Source organism: Camelina sativa, chromosome 1 (genome assembly GCF_000633955.1).
Source record: "Camelina sativa cultivar DH55 chromosome 1, Cs, whole genome shotgun sequence".
Classification (NCBI taxonomy): Eukaryota; Viridiplantae; Streptophyta; class Magnoliopsida; order Brassicales; family Brassicaceae; genus Camelina; species Camelina sativa.
In genome coordinates, this window is record NC_025685.1 from 23,011,752 (window position 1) to 23,028,169 (window position 16,418).

Genomic DNA, 16,418 nt, shown 5'->3' on the forward strand with positions numbered 1-16,418 from the left:
ACTAAAAATGATTTACTCTTTTTATGATAAAACTAATCAATAAAGAAATGAAATTTCTAATGGGTCGGTTTAGTGGCTTATCATCTTCCTTATTCTAAGAACTAACTCCATTGAACTAGAGTTAAGACTTTTAAAAGGTACCAAAAGAGAAATGCTTTTATCTTTTCAAGAAACACAATTATGCATATATAGTTTTTACGCGACGCTACCTTGAAAGTTGAGAGGCGCCTTTAGCCTAGTTGAAAAAGACTATGGACGTCACGTTTTCAATTCGGAAGTTCAATTTCCCCATCCTTTGAGTGAGATAAATTGGCCATTTGTATCGGTTCATTGTCATTCAACGGAAAAAAATAAAAGAAGTGACGTTACGTTTTGGCAAGTTTGGTTTGTATTCTATGAAATTCGAAAAAAATAGGCTTAAGTGAGATTATTGGGTGCCACATAACATAACTTATCAAAATCAGAACGGATGCAATTGTTCGAGAAGCAAATATCAAGATATAACTAGTGCCCATCTAAAAGAAAACTTATGTGGTAAGTTGTCAAATATAGACTTTACTAGTGAACTATATAATGTACTCAAACAAAATCTATTTTTTTTACTACAGTTAATATACTCAAATTCTTACGATCTTTTTTTTTGGGGTGAATCCACACAGAGTAAATGGAAGCAAACATACAAGAATTTTCATGGATTTTATGTTTATATTAAAAAAAATCTTGATAAAAAAATCGTTTCAAGGACCTTGGTAGTTAGTACGGATCGAAGGTGGTTCCATCAACAGCCGGCTAGAACAAATAGTTGTTAAAAACTAGATATATATAGTCTCTGCTCAGGCTTTGGTTAGATTGTAAAATTAAAATGGCGAGACGATCCTTCTAAACCCCTTCACAAAGTAGTAGTAGCTAGCTAGAAACGATCATCTTTGAAGATATCGTTTCCTCCTGACATTATGATGATATACTAGTAGGAAAGTCTTTGACCCCTTCACTTCATAAGGAGTTAAAGTGTCCATCTAGGACGATGAGGCAAGAAAAGAACTCACAATATAATGGGCGTTATGTCTGTCCTCTATATTTCTCAATTTGCATGGCATAGAAGAACAAAACGACGACGTATTAATCTGTTCCATTCAGTACGTTAGTCAATAGTTCAAAACAACGTCGTTTTCTTGTAATCCAAAATCTCATAATCCAAAATTGGACGGTCACGATCTGCTAGACCACTGTAACTCAGGTGGTCGTGACATCAGCAGATCAACGATCTGAGAGTTCTTCGTTGTTCGCTCATATGCGTATTCAAGTGGGAAAACATCTGAAGAACTCGTTCGTCGCCTTTCTATTTGATTCTCCTTTGGAACAAAAACTCTGTTTACAGAGATCAGAACTCGATCCCGCGATACGATTGGTTGATTCTATAACATCAAAATCGCGAATTAAGCCCGGTGGTGCATGGAAGCAAGCTCCTTTGTGTCGGGAGTTTACCTTCTACTAATTTGATTGATCATCAATGGCTTCTTGGCTTAAAGCTGCCGAAGGTAAAATTGGTTATCTGCGTCCGTTCATATCGGGATACCAATTTTGAAGTTTCCGTTAAAATTTTTGATTCCTTTTTGGTTTTCGTTAGATTTATTTGAGGTTGTGGATCGAAGAGCAAAATCTGTGGTTGAAGATTTTTCGGAAGAACAGAGCGAGTTGCAGTTGCCAGGTACTGTGGAGAGAGATTACTCTGATTTCACATAACTGTGGTGCAAAAGCTTTTATATTTGGAACTTGTTTGATCTGTGATTACAGTTTGAAAATGTCAGAAGAATCTTGGAAATGTCTAATACAAATTGTGCTGTTTTAAATTCCAATAATTTGATGAACTTCAAGTAACTCTGTCAGAAGTTATACTTGTAGACAGTGGGAATTGTCTTGGAGTTGATATAAGCAATATCTTTTATTATTTTCAACCTTTAGTCAATGTATATGTCTCTTATATTGTGTTTATCTTTCTTTGGGATGGCTAAAGCTTCGGGTAGGAAAGGGCCTCAAGGGAAGAGAACCAATTCAAAGAAAAAGGTATGACCGTGGATCTATTGTCCATAAGTTGTTATCTTTGCTTGTTTAAGATGAACTTGTTTGTTGTGGAATGTATATGTAGGCTAGACAGAAACTTGTAAAAGAAGAATCTTCTAGCAAAAGAGATTTTTCTGGTGATCAATCCGGCCCAGGGGTATCACAGTCAGAGGTTCCTCCATCTAAAAGTTCTGTTTACACTGAAGAGGCTTCTTCATCAGGACCTGTTTTGCAGACAACAGAGATTAAACCGATTGATGTAGATGTTCAGAGGGTTCAATCACTTCCACAGTCAGCGGCAGATACAAAAAGTGAAAATGCTGCTGTGGTAGCTTCAGAATCTGTTGTGGACGGTGATGGAGCTAAGTCAAAGCATGCTGATGGAGATATTCCAAATGATTCTTTGGTGCAACCATCGCCGTCTTTACCTGACAAAGAAATTGAGGTCGCTGTCAGTGAGAACCTGGTTGATGCTCCCAAAAAAGGCGCTCAAAGAGAATTAGATGATTCTTCAAAAACTGACCTGGAGAAATTGGAATCTGTAGTGCATGTATCTCCGATTGGTGAAGGGAATGTTGCTCAGAGCGCGGGTGATGAGGCGAAAGCTGGCACTTCAATCAATCTGGAGAAAGAACAGGAACAGAAAGTTCCTGACACCTCAACCGTTCTGGAGAGAGAGAAGGATCTTAGAGCTGATAAGACGATCATGAAGATTCAAGATCAACTTGAAGAGGTTAGTTAGTCTGGGGATAATGAAGAAAATGGCAAATGCTATGTCTGCCACTTGACTTTCAATGTATGTTGTCTTCTTAAAAGTCTGTTGATCAATCTTTCTACTAATTCTAGGCCCAGGGGTTGCTAAAAGCTACAGTTTCCACTGGGCAGTCAAAAGAAGCCAGGTTAGCCAGGGTAAGCTCAAATATCCATTGGTAGTTTACCGCATGGAATTGGTGGTTAAACACTCTTTCATATGTAAGATACGATTTATCCATGCCTATGGTTGGACCTGACCAATTTCAGATGTATCCTTCTTTTGTCTTAATTTGCTTTTAGGTTTGTGCTGGACTTTCATCCCGTCTTCAAGAAATTAAGGCGGAAAATGCACAATTGGAAGAGCTTCTCAATGCAGAGGTAAATTTCAAAAGTTTGAGTTTCTTTTGACCCAGACAAGAAAATTAAAAGTGTACATGAAGGTGGGAAGTGCACCTAATTTTATTTCTTCGTTTTTATTGTAATAGCAAGAGCTTACCAAGTCCTATGAAGCTAGCATTAGACAGTTGCAAAAAGATATGTCAGCTGCTAAAAGTGAAGTGACGAAAGTAGAGTCAAGCATGGTTGAGGCACTAGCAGCTAAGAACTCAGAGATAGAAGCACTTGTCAGCGCAATGGATGCCCTGAAAAATAAGTCTGCTCTGAACGAAGGAAAATTGTCGTCTCTCCAGGTTTCTAGGCCTCTCACTTACACGAAATTTCTTTTGTGTTACCTATTATAACATACCATGCGTCTTCAATGGTCCTAGTTACTTCCTCTCTTCAGTTGCCAAACCAAATTTTAGTAAAATCATTTACTTTTATTAGGCAGACATGGAGTCTATTATGAGAAACAGAGAATTGGCTGAGACTAGGATGATGCAGGTATTACTATAGTTTTTTCATGAATGCTTCCAATAATTTTCTGTTTGCTATATACAAACATAAACATATTACGTCCTCAGACCATAGAACCTATGTTTTCTTATTCCAGGCATTGCGGGAGGAGCTTGCCACTACTGAAAGGAGAGCCGAAGAGGAGCGTTCTGCACATAATGCCACAAAGATGGTTTGTTGCCTGAACGATGCCAAATCTATTTCCAATGGAAATATTATATCATTTTTTTTTCTTTTACATGAATTGCTCTTTCTAAGACAGGCTGCCATGGAAAGGGAAAGGGACCTAGAGCACAGAGCTGTGGATGCTTCCACAGCACTTGTTAGAATTCAGGTGAGACAGACTTCTTGGATTGAGCGCTACTATCAGTTGTTTACATTTCAAATAGGCTATCCAACTTAATATGCTGTTAGTTTCTGACTGTTGGCTTTCTCTTTTTCAAGTTGTGTTTTGTCTTTTTTTAAAAAGGAAAGTTAGAAAACCTTTGTACTTTCATATACTACAAATTCACGAATAGTGTAAAGATTCTGTGTGGAACTTTTATTTCTCAAAAACTACTTTGATTTGAGTTTTCAATTGGCTGGTATTTTAGAGAATTGCTGATGAAAGGACAGCAAAAGTGGCAGATCTAGAACAGAAGGTGGCATTACTTGAGGTAGATGAACTTATCGTCAATAGGATTTGTTCCTGCATCTTCATATATTTGAATTTAATGCAAATAATTGGCATATAATACTCAGGCTGAATGTACATCTCTAAATCAAGAGCTGCACGATATGGAAGTTCGTGCTCGCAGAGGACAAAAGAAGGCCGCAGATGAAGCAAACCAAGTGATCCAGGTTATATTAGGTTATCGTGCTCGACATTGTCGAAGTTTACTTATGAGTTAGTAGCACACTTTGAAATTTTCTCTTAGAAGTAGAAACTATAGAACATATATGCACAAAGTATTTATGATCCCTTGGTAACTTTGATAACTCATGTAGCTTGAGTTTAAATCTTACTATTGTATTTTTATGTGGGTCGTTTCACATAATAAAACACCAGGTGTTATCGAAATCAAATTCCAAAAGTGAGAAATATTTTAAACCTTGAAAAACAACTTTATCAGCTTTTCAAAGTTCAGAGTTTAGCTACTCCAGAGAAGTAACTTTTAAATATGCAGATTCAAGCATGGCAGGACGAAGTGGACCGTGCTCGGCAAGGTCAAAGAGATGCCGAGGAGAAACTTTCTTCAATGGAGGTATGTTACTAACATTGGAATCCTTGAGGGCATGAAGTATTTGGTGTTTGTGCTATACTAGCATTATTATTTACACATGATCTGTTCGTTTGTTATAGGCTGAAATGCAAAAGTTGAGAGTTGAAATGGCAGCCATGAAGAGGGATGCAGAACATTACTCACGTCAGGTGACATTTACAGTTTCTGAGAGTCTGTCTCTTCTTGTCAACGCATTAACAGTTTCTGATTGTTTGTTTCTCCTAGTCTATAATTATGAGATTTCGTAATTACGACCCTTCAATTTCTATCAATTGGACAAGGTTGACCTGGTAGTTCTCTATTAAACCCATTTTGATTATATTGAATGCAGTAAATATCATTGTCCTGTCAACTTCTTTTGAATCTTTTGTGTGAAAGATTCATTCGATGGTCTTGTGAACAGAAGTGACTATGATTAATTGATTTATTTGCTTTTGCTCGTCAAGTGGTACCTTTAATGCATATGATTATTTAACATGAGCATAATGGTTATATACCCTTGACCTTGTAGGAGCATACGGAGCTGGAGAAACGCTACCGTGAACTAACAGATTTACTGGTAAAGTAAACAAGAGAATTTACCGATTCTTTAAATTAAAGTCATATTGGGGAGTTGTCTGATAGCTTCTGGCCACTGGGTTTTAATTCAGTACTACAAGCAAACGCAGCTGGAGACTATAGCGAGTGAGAAGGCTGCAGCAGAGTTTCAGTTAGAGAAAGAGGTGAAACGTCTACACGAAGCACAGGTCTGACATCAAAGCCCTTATAGTTAATTTATGTGCTTTTGCTTTCCATGCTACTTACAAGAAAGGTTCTAAACTTGTTGATTCAGGTAGAGGTAGAAAAAAGCAGGGTTTCACGGCGCCCATCGGCAACTTGGGAAGAAGATTCTGAGATCAAGACACTCGAGTACGTATTAAACTTGTCTTATGTGCTAATGTCTACATTTATGCTGTGTTTGTTCTTCGATACTTAACTAAAACAATTTCAGGCCTCTTCCGTTGTATCATCGACACATGGCTACAGCAAGCACACAGGTAGAAATTTAGGAGCCCATTTAGAAAAACTCTGCTTTTCATCATTCACTTTTAACTTTTTTTTCTTCTGTTTATTTCTTTGTTTGCCTTCTCTCTTCAGTTCCAAAATGCAGTGAAACTGTTAGACTCAGGAGCTGTAAGAGCCACAAGGTTCCTTTGGCGGTACCCGATAGCGCGGATTTTCCTACTCTTTTACCTTGTGAGGCGCTCGCTTACCTATTCAATCTCATTTGCGGTACTTGTGAGTTTATGGAGCCTTTAACCGACATCATTTATGAATTTGTAGGTCTTTGTTCATCTCTTCTTGATGTATCTAATACACCGGCTCCAGGTATGGCTGGCCCTTTTAAATTAACACTCACATCTCAGTCATGGAATTCAAATTGTTGTCATTCCTAATCTCATGCTCTGGTGTAGGAACAAGCTGAGGCCCAGGAAGTTGCGGAGATGACCAACAACGTATTCAGACCATAACAGATTCATAAGAAAGCAACCAATGGGGGGTTTTCAAGAGATTGCTGAGTGAGAAGTGTGGAAGAAAGAAGCATAACTATGTGGATTATAGAGAAAGGTTTTGAACTTTTTATATAGAGGCTGCTTCTCACGGTGTCCCATATTGCACAGAATTTTTCTCTCTTTCCAACCGTTGGAATGTGAAGAACATAGTGTTTGGTAAATGAGGCTTATACACGCTTTATTGATATGCATGGTTTTAAAAGCATTTGAATCTGTCTATTGAACCAGACCAGTTCGAACTCACATTAAAGGTACTTATTTTCTGAAACCTGAACTCTTTAATAACCAAAAGAACTCTGTTTAGTTTGGCCACCCCTGTAAAATTCTTCTCTGACTGAAACGAAAACTTGAATTCGATAAATTAAACAAGAGAAAAGGTTATTGTTCAACTTAATCAACATACAACAATGTAAGAGAAGCTTTTTTGTCTTTATAATAAATACTTTTTATGCTCAACAATGCCGTCCCTAACAGCTTCAGGTTTGTCATCTGGAAGATAAGTGTAAAGATAATTAGAAGGGTTAAGGTGATGACAGTAGAAACCATCTAGAAGCGGAGCAAACCAAAGAAAATAAGTTCTCTCACCGTTTTAAAGGCGGAATTTGGAATAACTTAAGGGAAAAGTGGCTGCTGTAGGAGCCCCGTTGTTTCGGGATATCCCAACATTATGTTAAGATTTTGCAATGCTTGTCCCGAAGCTCCTTTCACGAGATTATCAATCTGCAACAACACCAACCAGACAGCTTTTTATAAACCAATTTGGCATTGTTGGAAAGTTAAAGATGAGTTTTACATTAGAACATGGTTAATTTACCACTGAGATTATGATAGCTCTTCCGGGGATTCGATCAGGATAGACATTCATATGACAATAGTTGGATCCTCTAACGTTGTGTGTCCGAGGAACTACTCCTTTCTCCAACACTTTGACAAATTCTTCATCCTATAAAACATTTGTGAAACATAATGAGTAACAAAAGTTAGTAATTGGCGTACAACACAAGAGTAATCATCACCTCATAAGACGTCTTCAATTGCTGGTGTAAGTCTTCAGTTGTAACCCCAGGTGCCATTTCCACATATATAGTTGATTGCATTCCGCGGATCTGCACAAACAACGAAGATCAGTAAATCGGTTTTGAGGCTAAAATCATAGAGAACAGGTTTAGAATTTATGTACCATTGGCATGAGATGCGGCGTAAAACTGACTGTTACTTTTGATTGTGCAACATCAGATAATCCCTGTTCAATTTCAGGAACTACAAAATAAAACAGACAGTTGTATTCAAATCAGAACCAAATTTTTACTCAAGCGTAATAATTAAATTGTCACCTACCATGACGATGTCGTGTGACACCATAAGAAGAAATGCCTTCAGCTATCTCAGAGTAAAGATTCGCCTCCTTAGCACCACGTCCTGATGATATTTTCATATCAGTTAAGAAACTACAAACATTTGACTGCATCATTGTTCATGAATAAAGATCAGAGTAAGTTCAAACCTGCTCCACTAACACCAGATTTAGCGTCGATAATAATGTTTTCATGTTTGATGAGATTTGCCTGCATCAAAGTCAACATATTGAGTGGAGTTGATTGAAGACTAGACAGTCTAATATAATCGCATTCCGGAAAAGAATAGACAAATAAACCTTCATTAAAGGAACAAGAGGAAGTTGAATCGAAGTCGGGTAACAGCCTGGGTTAGCTACAAGGCGTGCCTTTTTTATGTCCTCCCTTAGAATCTCTGTTAGACCATACACAACTTCTTTCTGAACGCAGCATGACACTTGGTAAGTGTAAGCATTATGAACACAACAGACACAAAATCAAGCAATAGCTTTAGAGAGAAAAGTACCTGTAACTCTACTGCCTTGTGTGGCTGACCATACCATTCTTCATATTCTGCAATATTACGCAGCCGAAAGTCCTAAAAAAGTTTATCTTAGATAAGCATATCACATATAGAAAAACAAAAACAAAAAAGCCATTTCTCTAGGGAATTACCGCTGAAAGGTCAACAATTTTTAACGCGCTGGGCAGTTCCTTGATGATTTCCTATCAAAATTAACGCACTCATTTCTGTTAAGCTAGGAAAAGATTTGAAACAAATGGTAACGGAAGCATAAAATGAAATATGGACCTGTGTTGTTCCATGAGGCAAGCAGCAGAATACAGCGTCCACAGTAGAAAAATCTGCATCCTTTACCGAGATCAAACTAGGTAGTTTCTGAGGACAGGAAAAAGGTTTAATCATTGACCACTAAATGCCCATTACAAAGTATCATTAAACAGATTCAACTCTTGGAGTTTTACTAGGGATAGAAATCACTTATACTTGAGCTCTCAGGTGGGGGAAAACGCTTTCCATTGACTGGCCAGCTTTTCTATCAGCAGTCATCAGAGTGACCTGGAAATGCGGATGATTTGCAAGAAGCCTGACGATCTGCCATTCAATAAAAAAAAGGTATCCCAAATCATTTGCTAAATTCAAAACTTAGATACCTCATCCATTCTTTCCTATGAAGTTTTTAAAGTTAACCTTAAAAACCAATGACTACTAAGCTTCTATATCTTTCTTTTACCGGAATAAAAGCTAAAGTTCGCGTATGTTCACTGCTTAAGTTAAATAAGGAGGACAATACCCCAAAAAAGCCACATACTTAGCAACAAAAATTCATAACACTTGAGCTCTGATTCATTTTCAAAACCAAAAGAGTAAAACTTTGAAACAGAAGAGAGAAGAACATTGCACAAACCTCAGCACCGGTGTAGCCACTAGCACCAAGAAGACCAATCCGAATATCCTTTTCTGGTTTAGCAGAGCTATTGGCTGAAACTCTGACGCTCATTGAAGATGGAGAAGCCACATGGGATCCCAAAGTAAGCTTATTGACTCGCTTATCCGCTACACGAATCTTCCTTTCCCCCTTTTTCAAAACAGAAGAAAAACCCACATTTGTATGGTTCTCAGATTGCATAAAAATAAAACAAGCTACGAACAATGAGCTTAAACAGGGGATCAAAATTAGTTTGAACTTCATCAATGTGGATTCAATAATAGAAACAAACCTGGAACCAACATCCTCGTTCGAAGCAAACTGAACTAAAAGCCGACGCAGTACTCATTCTTTTGATTCAATTATGCCAAAATAGCAAATGCCAGAATCGGATGTATACCAATTCACCAAAACAGGACCCAAAAAAAAAAGACAANAATTTTTTTTTTTTTTTTTTTTTTCTCGGCTTCTGAGTTCTCTCAATGTAAACTGAGATTGAGATATGTTTATCAATGTAAAAGAAAAGGAGACAATTATTGCAGTGAAATCAAACTCTTCGTCACTGACCTCGTCGGAGTCCGGCGACAAAGATTGTGGAACGGAAAAAAANAAAAAAAAAAAAAAAAAACGACGTCGCTTTTAGCCATCAACCCTAGATGAAAACGATGTCGTTTTTAAAAGAAACTCGTGGATTTAACCCACGTGTCGGGGCGCAGCCACAACGATTGCAGTTGCAGGCAGCAGAAACGTGATATTTTCTCGGCGTTTGCATTACTTGGCGACAAAAAAAAATATTGCATTTTTTGGTAAATTAACTGACTAAAGTAGGAGAGGCGTACATGACAAATTACTTGAGTTAGATGATGAACTTGTGTGTATGATACAACAAAATAAAAAATCGAATCGTTTTGGAAGTCAAAACGAAATCTAGTAGAGAAAAATAAAAAGCTGCCAACTTCTATTTATTTTTTCTTGTGTCGTCAAATCAAAATCACTACTGTTTTTGAAATATCGCCATTAACAGTGATCACTGAGCAGTCTACTGGGTATTTTCATCAACCCTTTTAATGTGCTGAGAAGAAGAAGAAGCAGAACGAACAAACCTGAAGAAAAAAAAATGATTACTTTACGCAGCAGTGCCAATCATGCTTCTTCGAGGTCAAGGATCGATCTTTCGGGTCGGATTGAAACGGCGTTGGTGAATATCTACAGAAAACACAATCTTACTCCGATCAATGATGAGACGAGGCAGAGACTCTCTTCGATTCCAGAGAATTTGGCTTTTGGGTTGGTCTGCGACGTTTTTAGTTTGCAGTTTGGTGTGATATGCAACCTCGACAGCTTCATCGTTTCTACGGTCAACCAGGCCGTTGGTGTCACTGGCTCTCCTCGGCTGAGCTCTGCCTCTGGTGGGTCTCCGGCACAGTCTCGTATCCCCTCTGGAAGTCACGTGCGCTGGGTTCTTCATGGTCAGTATCTCAAACACTCTCTTTGCTTGTGAATGTGTGATTTTTGTTTTGGATTCGGAGGTGTTTTTTTAGAAGACGACTCTTGAAATAGTATAAAAATCGTTACTTTCTTATGATTTGTTTGTTGTTGGGCGATTGCAGAAGAGATGTCTGTTGATTCTGATGCTCCTTCTCCCAAGTCTTTGCAAAGAGAAGACATTAGAGGATCTATGCAGATTCCTCAGCTGGTAGCTTTGGGCGAACTCGAATTCAAGAAGGCGTTTCTGTTACTTACCTATATCCCAGGGTAATGTTTGTGCTGCAAGTTTTCTAATTACTATAATCTCTTATCCAAGTATTTGAAGTGACTGGTTTTGGTGAAAGTTACCTTTCCTGCTAATACTTAACCTTTGGTGTTATGTAGGCAACGTTTGGGTGAGATTAAAACTGCTGGTGGTGAGGTTTTAACTGCTGATGAAATCAGACAATGGAAGGATTTGCCCATGGTTGCATATGAAGCAGCGGTTTGGGACAGCTTGGGCCGGCGTTTTTGTCCTCAAACTGGCCGAAGCGTGGTATGCTGTTTTGTTGTTCTATTGGGTTATTATTTTCAGATTTCGTGTTTGCATTTGTAGGGGCGATTTGATCAGAATTAGAGACTTGTTCGTTACTAGATAATCATTTTCTGCTATGAGAATTTGACTTTGGTATCAAAGTTTTACTAACTGCATCCTCTTACTTGCTTTGTTTCTCCAGTTACAATGGGATACCGGGAAGACCCATTACTATCAATGTCATGTAGCTCCCGATGGTAGCTACACATTTAAGGTTGATTCAGCTCTTCAAGTACTACCTTTCATGTTTCATTTTACCATCCCACATATGTTCTTTGTGCTAAAAAGGCTTAATTCACAAGATATGGCTGTTGAAGCAATTTGTTACCATATGTCTATTAAAATTTAACGTCTCAGTAGTAGGATAAAGTCCTTGACATTGACAGTGACTTAATATGCTGGTACTTGTCAATACGATATTCGCAGGGCCCTTTACTGGAAAACACTGGAACACACCTGCACAAGGTCTTGGGTGATGAAAATGTTCTAACGGTCAAATTTACAGATGTCCAGAAAAAATCGTCAACCTATTCTGGTGACCGTTACTTCACATACAAAGGGATTGCCAAGAATGGTATCATGGTTGGTTTACGTCGTTATCAATTTTTTGGTGGGTTGTTTTCCTTTCTCGTCTTCATTAACTATCATTCATGCCATTGGACACACAACACTTCTGATTAAGTACTCTTTGATTTTGGAGCTTATTCTAACATTCCGTTGAACAGTTTTCAAAGATGGAGGGAAAGAAGACAAAAACAGAGATGTTTCTACAAAGAGAGCGAAATGCTACTTTATACGCACAGACTCTACAGCTTCAATTGATATGGAAAAACCCTATATCTTTTCTGGGAAGTCAATCTATGAAGCTCGTATGCATTTTATGCATGTCCATACATTGTCGTCTTTGGCCAACTATATGGCAAGGTACTCCTGTTTTTTCCCCTGTTTGAGGGAAAACAAGTGCTACAGTTTCATCTTTGAACTCCTTGAAAGATCTTCCCTTATGTAATTCAAGTCACTTTTCTGTTTGTCAATGCTTCAGGTTTTCTTTGATTCTTTCGAAGACTAAGAAGCTTGAAGTTGATTTGACAGGAGTTAACTTCGAAATAATCAAGGATATACCCTGCCATGTACTTCCTTAACTGACATGTCTATTAGGACCTCAGTCTCTATCTACTTAGCCTTACTTAGTGATTTACTAAGCCTCACTATATGCTTTTACCTTTTCTAACTGTTCCAATGGCAGGATGAAGATAATAATGATGTTCTTGATAAGAATGGGAAACCATATATACATTCAGATGGAACTGGCTACATCTCTGAGGACCTTGCCGGGATGTGTCCAGTAAATATATTTAAAGGGAAATGTCTCAGAAGTGAAAATATTAAGGTCCTTTCCCTACTTCCATGACTTTGATGGTTTCTTAGCTCTTTGTTCACTCTATTGTTATTCCTAGGATTCCTTGTCATTTTTCTTTTATCTGTGAATTAAGAGTACGATTTCAAATTTTGAAGGACAGGAAGCATGTGGCCAAGAACCGGTATGGATGATATAATATAAAACCCCTGTTTTTGCTTGATCATATATATTTGTCTTTTAAAGACTACAAGTAACACTTACTTTTTCCAACAGCCTCTGCTGATCCAGTTTCGGATGTTTTATAATGGCTATGCTGTTAAGGGAACTTTCCTTGTAAACAAGAAAGTAAGCCTGCTGGCCCTGCTCTCTTTCTAAATTTTTGGTTTAAATGTTTGGAAGCTATTCCTTAATTTGCTCCCATTTTGGTAGATTCCTTCTCGGACTGTCCAGGTTCGACCTTCTATGATCAAGGTGTTGCCAGATTCCTTGCCGAATTTTAGCACCTTTAACGCCCTGGAGGTAGTAACGACAAGGTATTTTGTTCTGACTACTTGTTGTTTTAATACTGAAGTTCTCTCCCTCAAATGTTCTTATGGTGGAGTGAAGTTATCCTTGTGACATCTAGTTGTTTCAATCATCCAGTAATCCACCAAGAAGAACAAAGCTATCAAGAAATTTGGTTGCGCTGCTTAGCTATGGAGGAATCCCTAATGAATTCTTTTTGGATATATTGCTCAACACGCTGGAAGAATCGAAAGCCATATTCTACAACAAACGTGCCGCACTTAATGGTGCTTTAAATTCCAAAGCTTTCTGGTTCTTTTGCATTTTTACCTGTAATCATGTCCCTAAAACTACTGAGTTAAGTAGCTAAGATGTGACTCTTGATGGATCTTTTAAGAAGTCATTTTGTCTGTGCAGCTGCCCTTAATCATGGCGAATTGGACGACCAAAATGCTGCAGAAATGATATTGGTTGGTATCCCCCTTGACGAACCGCACTTGAAGAGTCATCTGTCTATTCTCTTAAAGACAGAGAAAAATGATCTCAAAGCAGGCAAGCTTCCTGTGACCGAATCTTACTATCTCATGGGCACAGTGGATCCTACCGGAGAGCTTAAGGAAGATGAAGTCTGTGTCATCCTGTATGCTACTCAACTCTTTTATTACAATTTCATTTTGAGTTTTACGTGGAAACAAGAAACAGTGACTTACTTTCAGGGAATTGTGAGTTAGTTGTTCATTTTGTCAATGCTTCTTGTCATGGTTTTGTAGGGAGTGTGGGCAAATATCGGGAGAAGTGTTAGTTTATAGAAATCCTGGATTACATTTTGGAGACATACATGTACTTAAGGCTACATATGTTAAGGCCTTGGAAGAGTATGTTGGAAATTCCAAGTATGCTGTGTTCTTCCCTCAAAAGGGTCCAAGATCCTTGGGCGACGAGATTGCAGGTGGTGACTTTGATGGTGATATGTATTTCATATCAAGAAACCCTGAGGTAATCCACCGCATTAGAAAGTAAAATTTAAAAGTGTTGTGACCTAATTTTCTTCGGTTTGCTTTCTGTTTTAGCTACTTGAACACTTCAAGCCAAGTGAACCGTGGGTGAGTTTGACTCCTCCCAGTAAAAGTAATACTGCTAAAGAGCCAAGCCAGTTTTCACCGGAAGAATTGGAAGAAGAGCTTTTCGAAATGTTCCTGAAGGCAGGATTTCATTCCAGGTACTCATAACTCACTTTTAAGATCCAATACTGAAAGATTCAAAACTGTCTAGTATTTGCAGAATCAATATTTGGAATTTATGTTTTTTTTCTCGGGTTCACAGCAATGTTATAGGAATGGCTGCAGATAGCTGGTTAGCAATAATGGACCGGTTCCTCATACTAGGAGATGAGAGAGCTGAGGAAAAAGCTGAAATGAAGCAGAAAATGCTAGAGCTAATTGATATATACTATGATGCTCTTGATGCACCGAAGAAAGGGGCTACGGTCTATCTCCCAAATGATCTGAGGCCCGACATTTTTCCACATTATATGGAGCGGGACAAAAAATTCAAGTCGACTTCTATTCTTGGATTAATCTATGACTTTGTTATATCACAGACAACAGAGCAACTCTCACCATCATTTGGTAAAGGACCCTTCTTGTTACTAGTGCAGACATTAGACATATAGTCAGATCACCAAAGAAATCATAATATGTGTTTAACTGTGGTATACATACAATTCAGAGATCAATAAACTCCCGTGTTTCGAAGATGAGCCTGTCTCTAAGTTACATATGGAGAAATGTAGACGGTGGTATAATGATTACAAAGCTGAGATGACCCACGCAATGCATACGGAGACCACTCATGCAGGTTCAGTTATTGAGAGATACAAGGAGGTAATATCCTGAATCCAATACCACTCTAAAGAACAAAAGTAAGATACAATCACAAAACTTGGTGAAATACAATCTAAAAAGAAAACAGTTTCTTCTCGTATATCGCAGGAGTTCTACGGAGCTGCAAGGTTTGAAGACAGCAAGAAAAGTCTGGAAGAACTCTATCCGCCAGCCCTGGCACTCTACAACATAGTATACGATTATGCCATTCATAAAGGTGTTTCGAAATGCAGTTTTGTCTGGAAGGTAGCAGGACCTGTCCTGTGCAGATTCTATCTTAAGAAGAAAATGCAGGAGAAATCTTTAGTGTGTGCACCATCTGTGCTTAGAGAGCTTTGGGGTTGAAGAATATAGTTGCTTGTTCTACCCTGTTCTGCTAATAAATAATAAGCCTTTGTTTGCAATAAGAAGCGTGTCAGGCAAGTAAGTAACCTAGCTAAATAAGGTAACCAAGATGTGTTTGTAGTGCCTTTTTGTTTGGTTTTATTTGTAGAGTTTGTCCTCTGGTGAATATTTTGCGAACTGAATTAAAAAAAAAATGATATATAATGAATCCTTTTAAATTATTTACGTCAGCATGAGTATTTTTTTTGTAATAATGAAACTTTTTTTTTTTTTGACAATCCAAGCAAATTGAAGTAATTTACGATTTCGCAGTGAGACAATGTTGATAAAAAGAACGCGATTTTATTTGGGCGTTTACAGCGGCGGCGAGAAAATTAGTGGCAGGGTTCGTAATTTATAGCGGTAGAGGTTGGGTATTTTGATAAAATTAAAAATAATAATAAAACGGCTAGATTAGTGTGTGCTGTGTAAATAAAACAAAATCTCCCGTATACTCAAATCAAACAGGCGTACTTTTTTTTTTTTGGCGGCAAACCCCATATTTTAAATGTTCGGAGAATGACTCTCTTCAAAAGTGAGCCAGTTAGGTACCAACAAACTTACATAGGAAAAACAAAAACCACGTGCTCTTGCACATTTCGCAAGCTGATCAGCACGGATATTTTCCTCTCACGGAATAAGTCTAATACTGAAGCTAGCAAATCTATCTCTGAAATGAATAAAATCTTTCAGTTCTGAGTAAAAGGTTGGCCAATCTTCGACATTAGACGTCATTGATAGAAGATCCGAGCAATCCGTAGCAAAAAGAGCGCTATCCAAGTCCAGTGCCAACAAACACCTCATAGCCCAAACAAGTGTGTCCAACTCTGCATGTAAAGGTTATAGGCTTCGTCCCGATCCTTTTAACCCCAAATGTAAGATTCTATCGCCAATGGACGCAATCCAGCCGTGTCCACTCC

The 16,418-nt window shown here is 38.1% G+C and overlaps 3 protein-coding genes across 4 annotated transcripts; 2 read left to right on the forward strand and 1 right to left on the reverse strand.

Annotated features, from left to right (window-relative positions):
• Window positions 1,297–6,708, forward strand: LOC104702377 (golgin candidate 1). The gene is made up of 21 exons (XM_010418231.2): window positions 1,297–1,538; window positions 1,628–1,708; window positions 2,015–2,064; window positions 2,147–2,794; window positions 2,908–2,970; window positions 3,115–3,192; window positions 3,300–3,503; window positions 3,640–3,696; window positions 3,806–3,880; window positions 3,971–4,042; window positions 4,302–4,364; window positions 4,450–4,548; window positions 4,875–4,952; window positions 5,051–5,119; window positions 5,482–5,529; window positions 5,621–5,716; window positions 5,803–5,879; window positions 5,962–6,007; window positions 6,108–6,206; window positions 6,294–6,338; window positions 6,425–6,708. The coding sequence occupies exons 1-21, from the start codon at window positions 1,511–1,513 to the stop codon at window positions 6,479–6,481; spliced, it is 2,133 nt and encodes a 710-aa protein (XP_010416533.1). The 5' UTR covers window positions 1,297–1,510; the 3' UTR covers window positions 6,482–6,708.
• On the reverse strand, window positions 6,840–9,913 carry LOC104702387 (probable N-acetyl-gamma-glutamyl-phosphate reductase, chloroplastic). Its single transcript, XM_010418243.2, has 14 exons — window positions 9,598–9,913; window positions 9,285–9,455; window positions 8,864–8,971; window positions 8,669–8,755; window positions 8,533–8,583; window positions 8,384–8,455; window positions 8,178–8,297; window positions 8,028–8,088; window positions 7,862–7,942; window positions 7,704–7,783; window positions 7,540–7,629; window positions 7,338–7,466; window positions 7,109–7,243; window positions 6,840–7,012 (listed from the first exon to the last, which is right to left on the reverse strand). Exons 1-13 carry the CDS (start codon window positions 9,652–9,654, stop codon window positions 7,136–7,138), a joined length of 1,215 nt encoding a protein of 404 aa, XP_010416545.1. The 5' UTR covers window positions 9,655–9,913; the 3' UTR covers window positions 6,840–7,012; window positions 7,109–7,135.
• Window positions 10,106–15,689, forward strand: LOC104702425 (probable RNA-dependent RNA polymerase 5). Of its 2 annotated transcripts, none has more exons than XM_010418283.2 (18): window positions 10,106–10,774; window positions 10,916–11,060; window positions 11,178–11,328; window positions 11,510–11,581; window positions 11,794–11,977; window positions 12,093–12,291; window positions 12,410–12,497; window positions 12,614–12,757; window positions 12,888–12,908; window positions 13,001–13,072; window positions 13,157–13,260; window positions 13,370–13,518; window positions 13,649–13,871; window positions 14,002–14,227; window positions 14,302–14,450; window positions 14,555–14,859; window positions 14,960–15,114; window positions 15,223–15,689. In XM_010418283.2, the coding sequence occupies exons 1-18, from the start codon at window positions 10,423–10,425 to the stop codon at window positions 15,457–15,459; spliced, it is 2,976 nt and encodes a 991-aa protein (XP_010416585.1). In that variant the 5' UTR covers window positions 10,106–10,422; the 3' UTR covers window positions 15,460–15,689. The 2 variants fall into 2 exon arrangements, with proteins under 2 accessions (XP_010416585.1, XP_019084895.1); XM_019229350.1 differs by having other exon boundaries at window positions 15,203–15,401.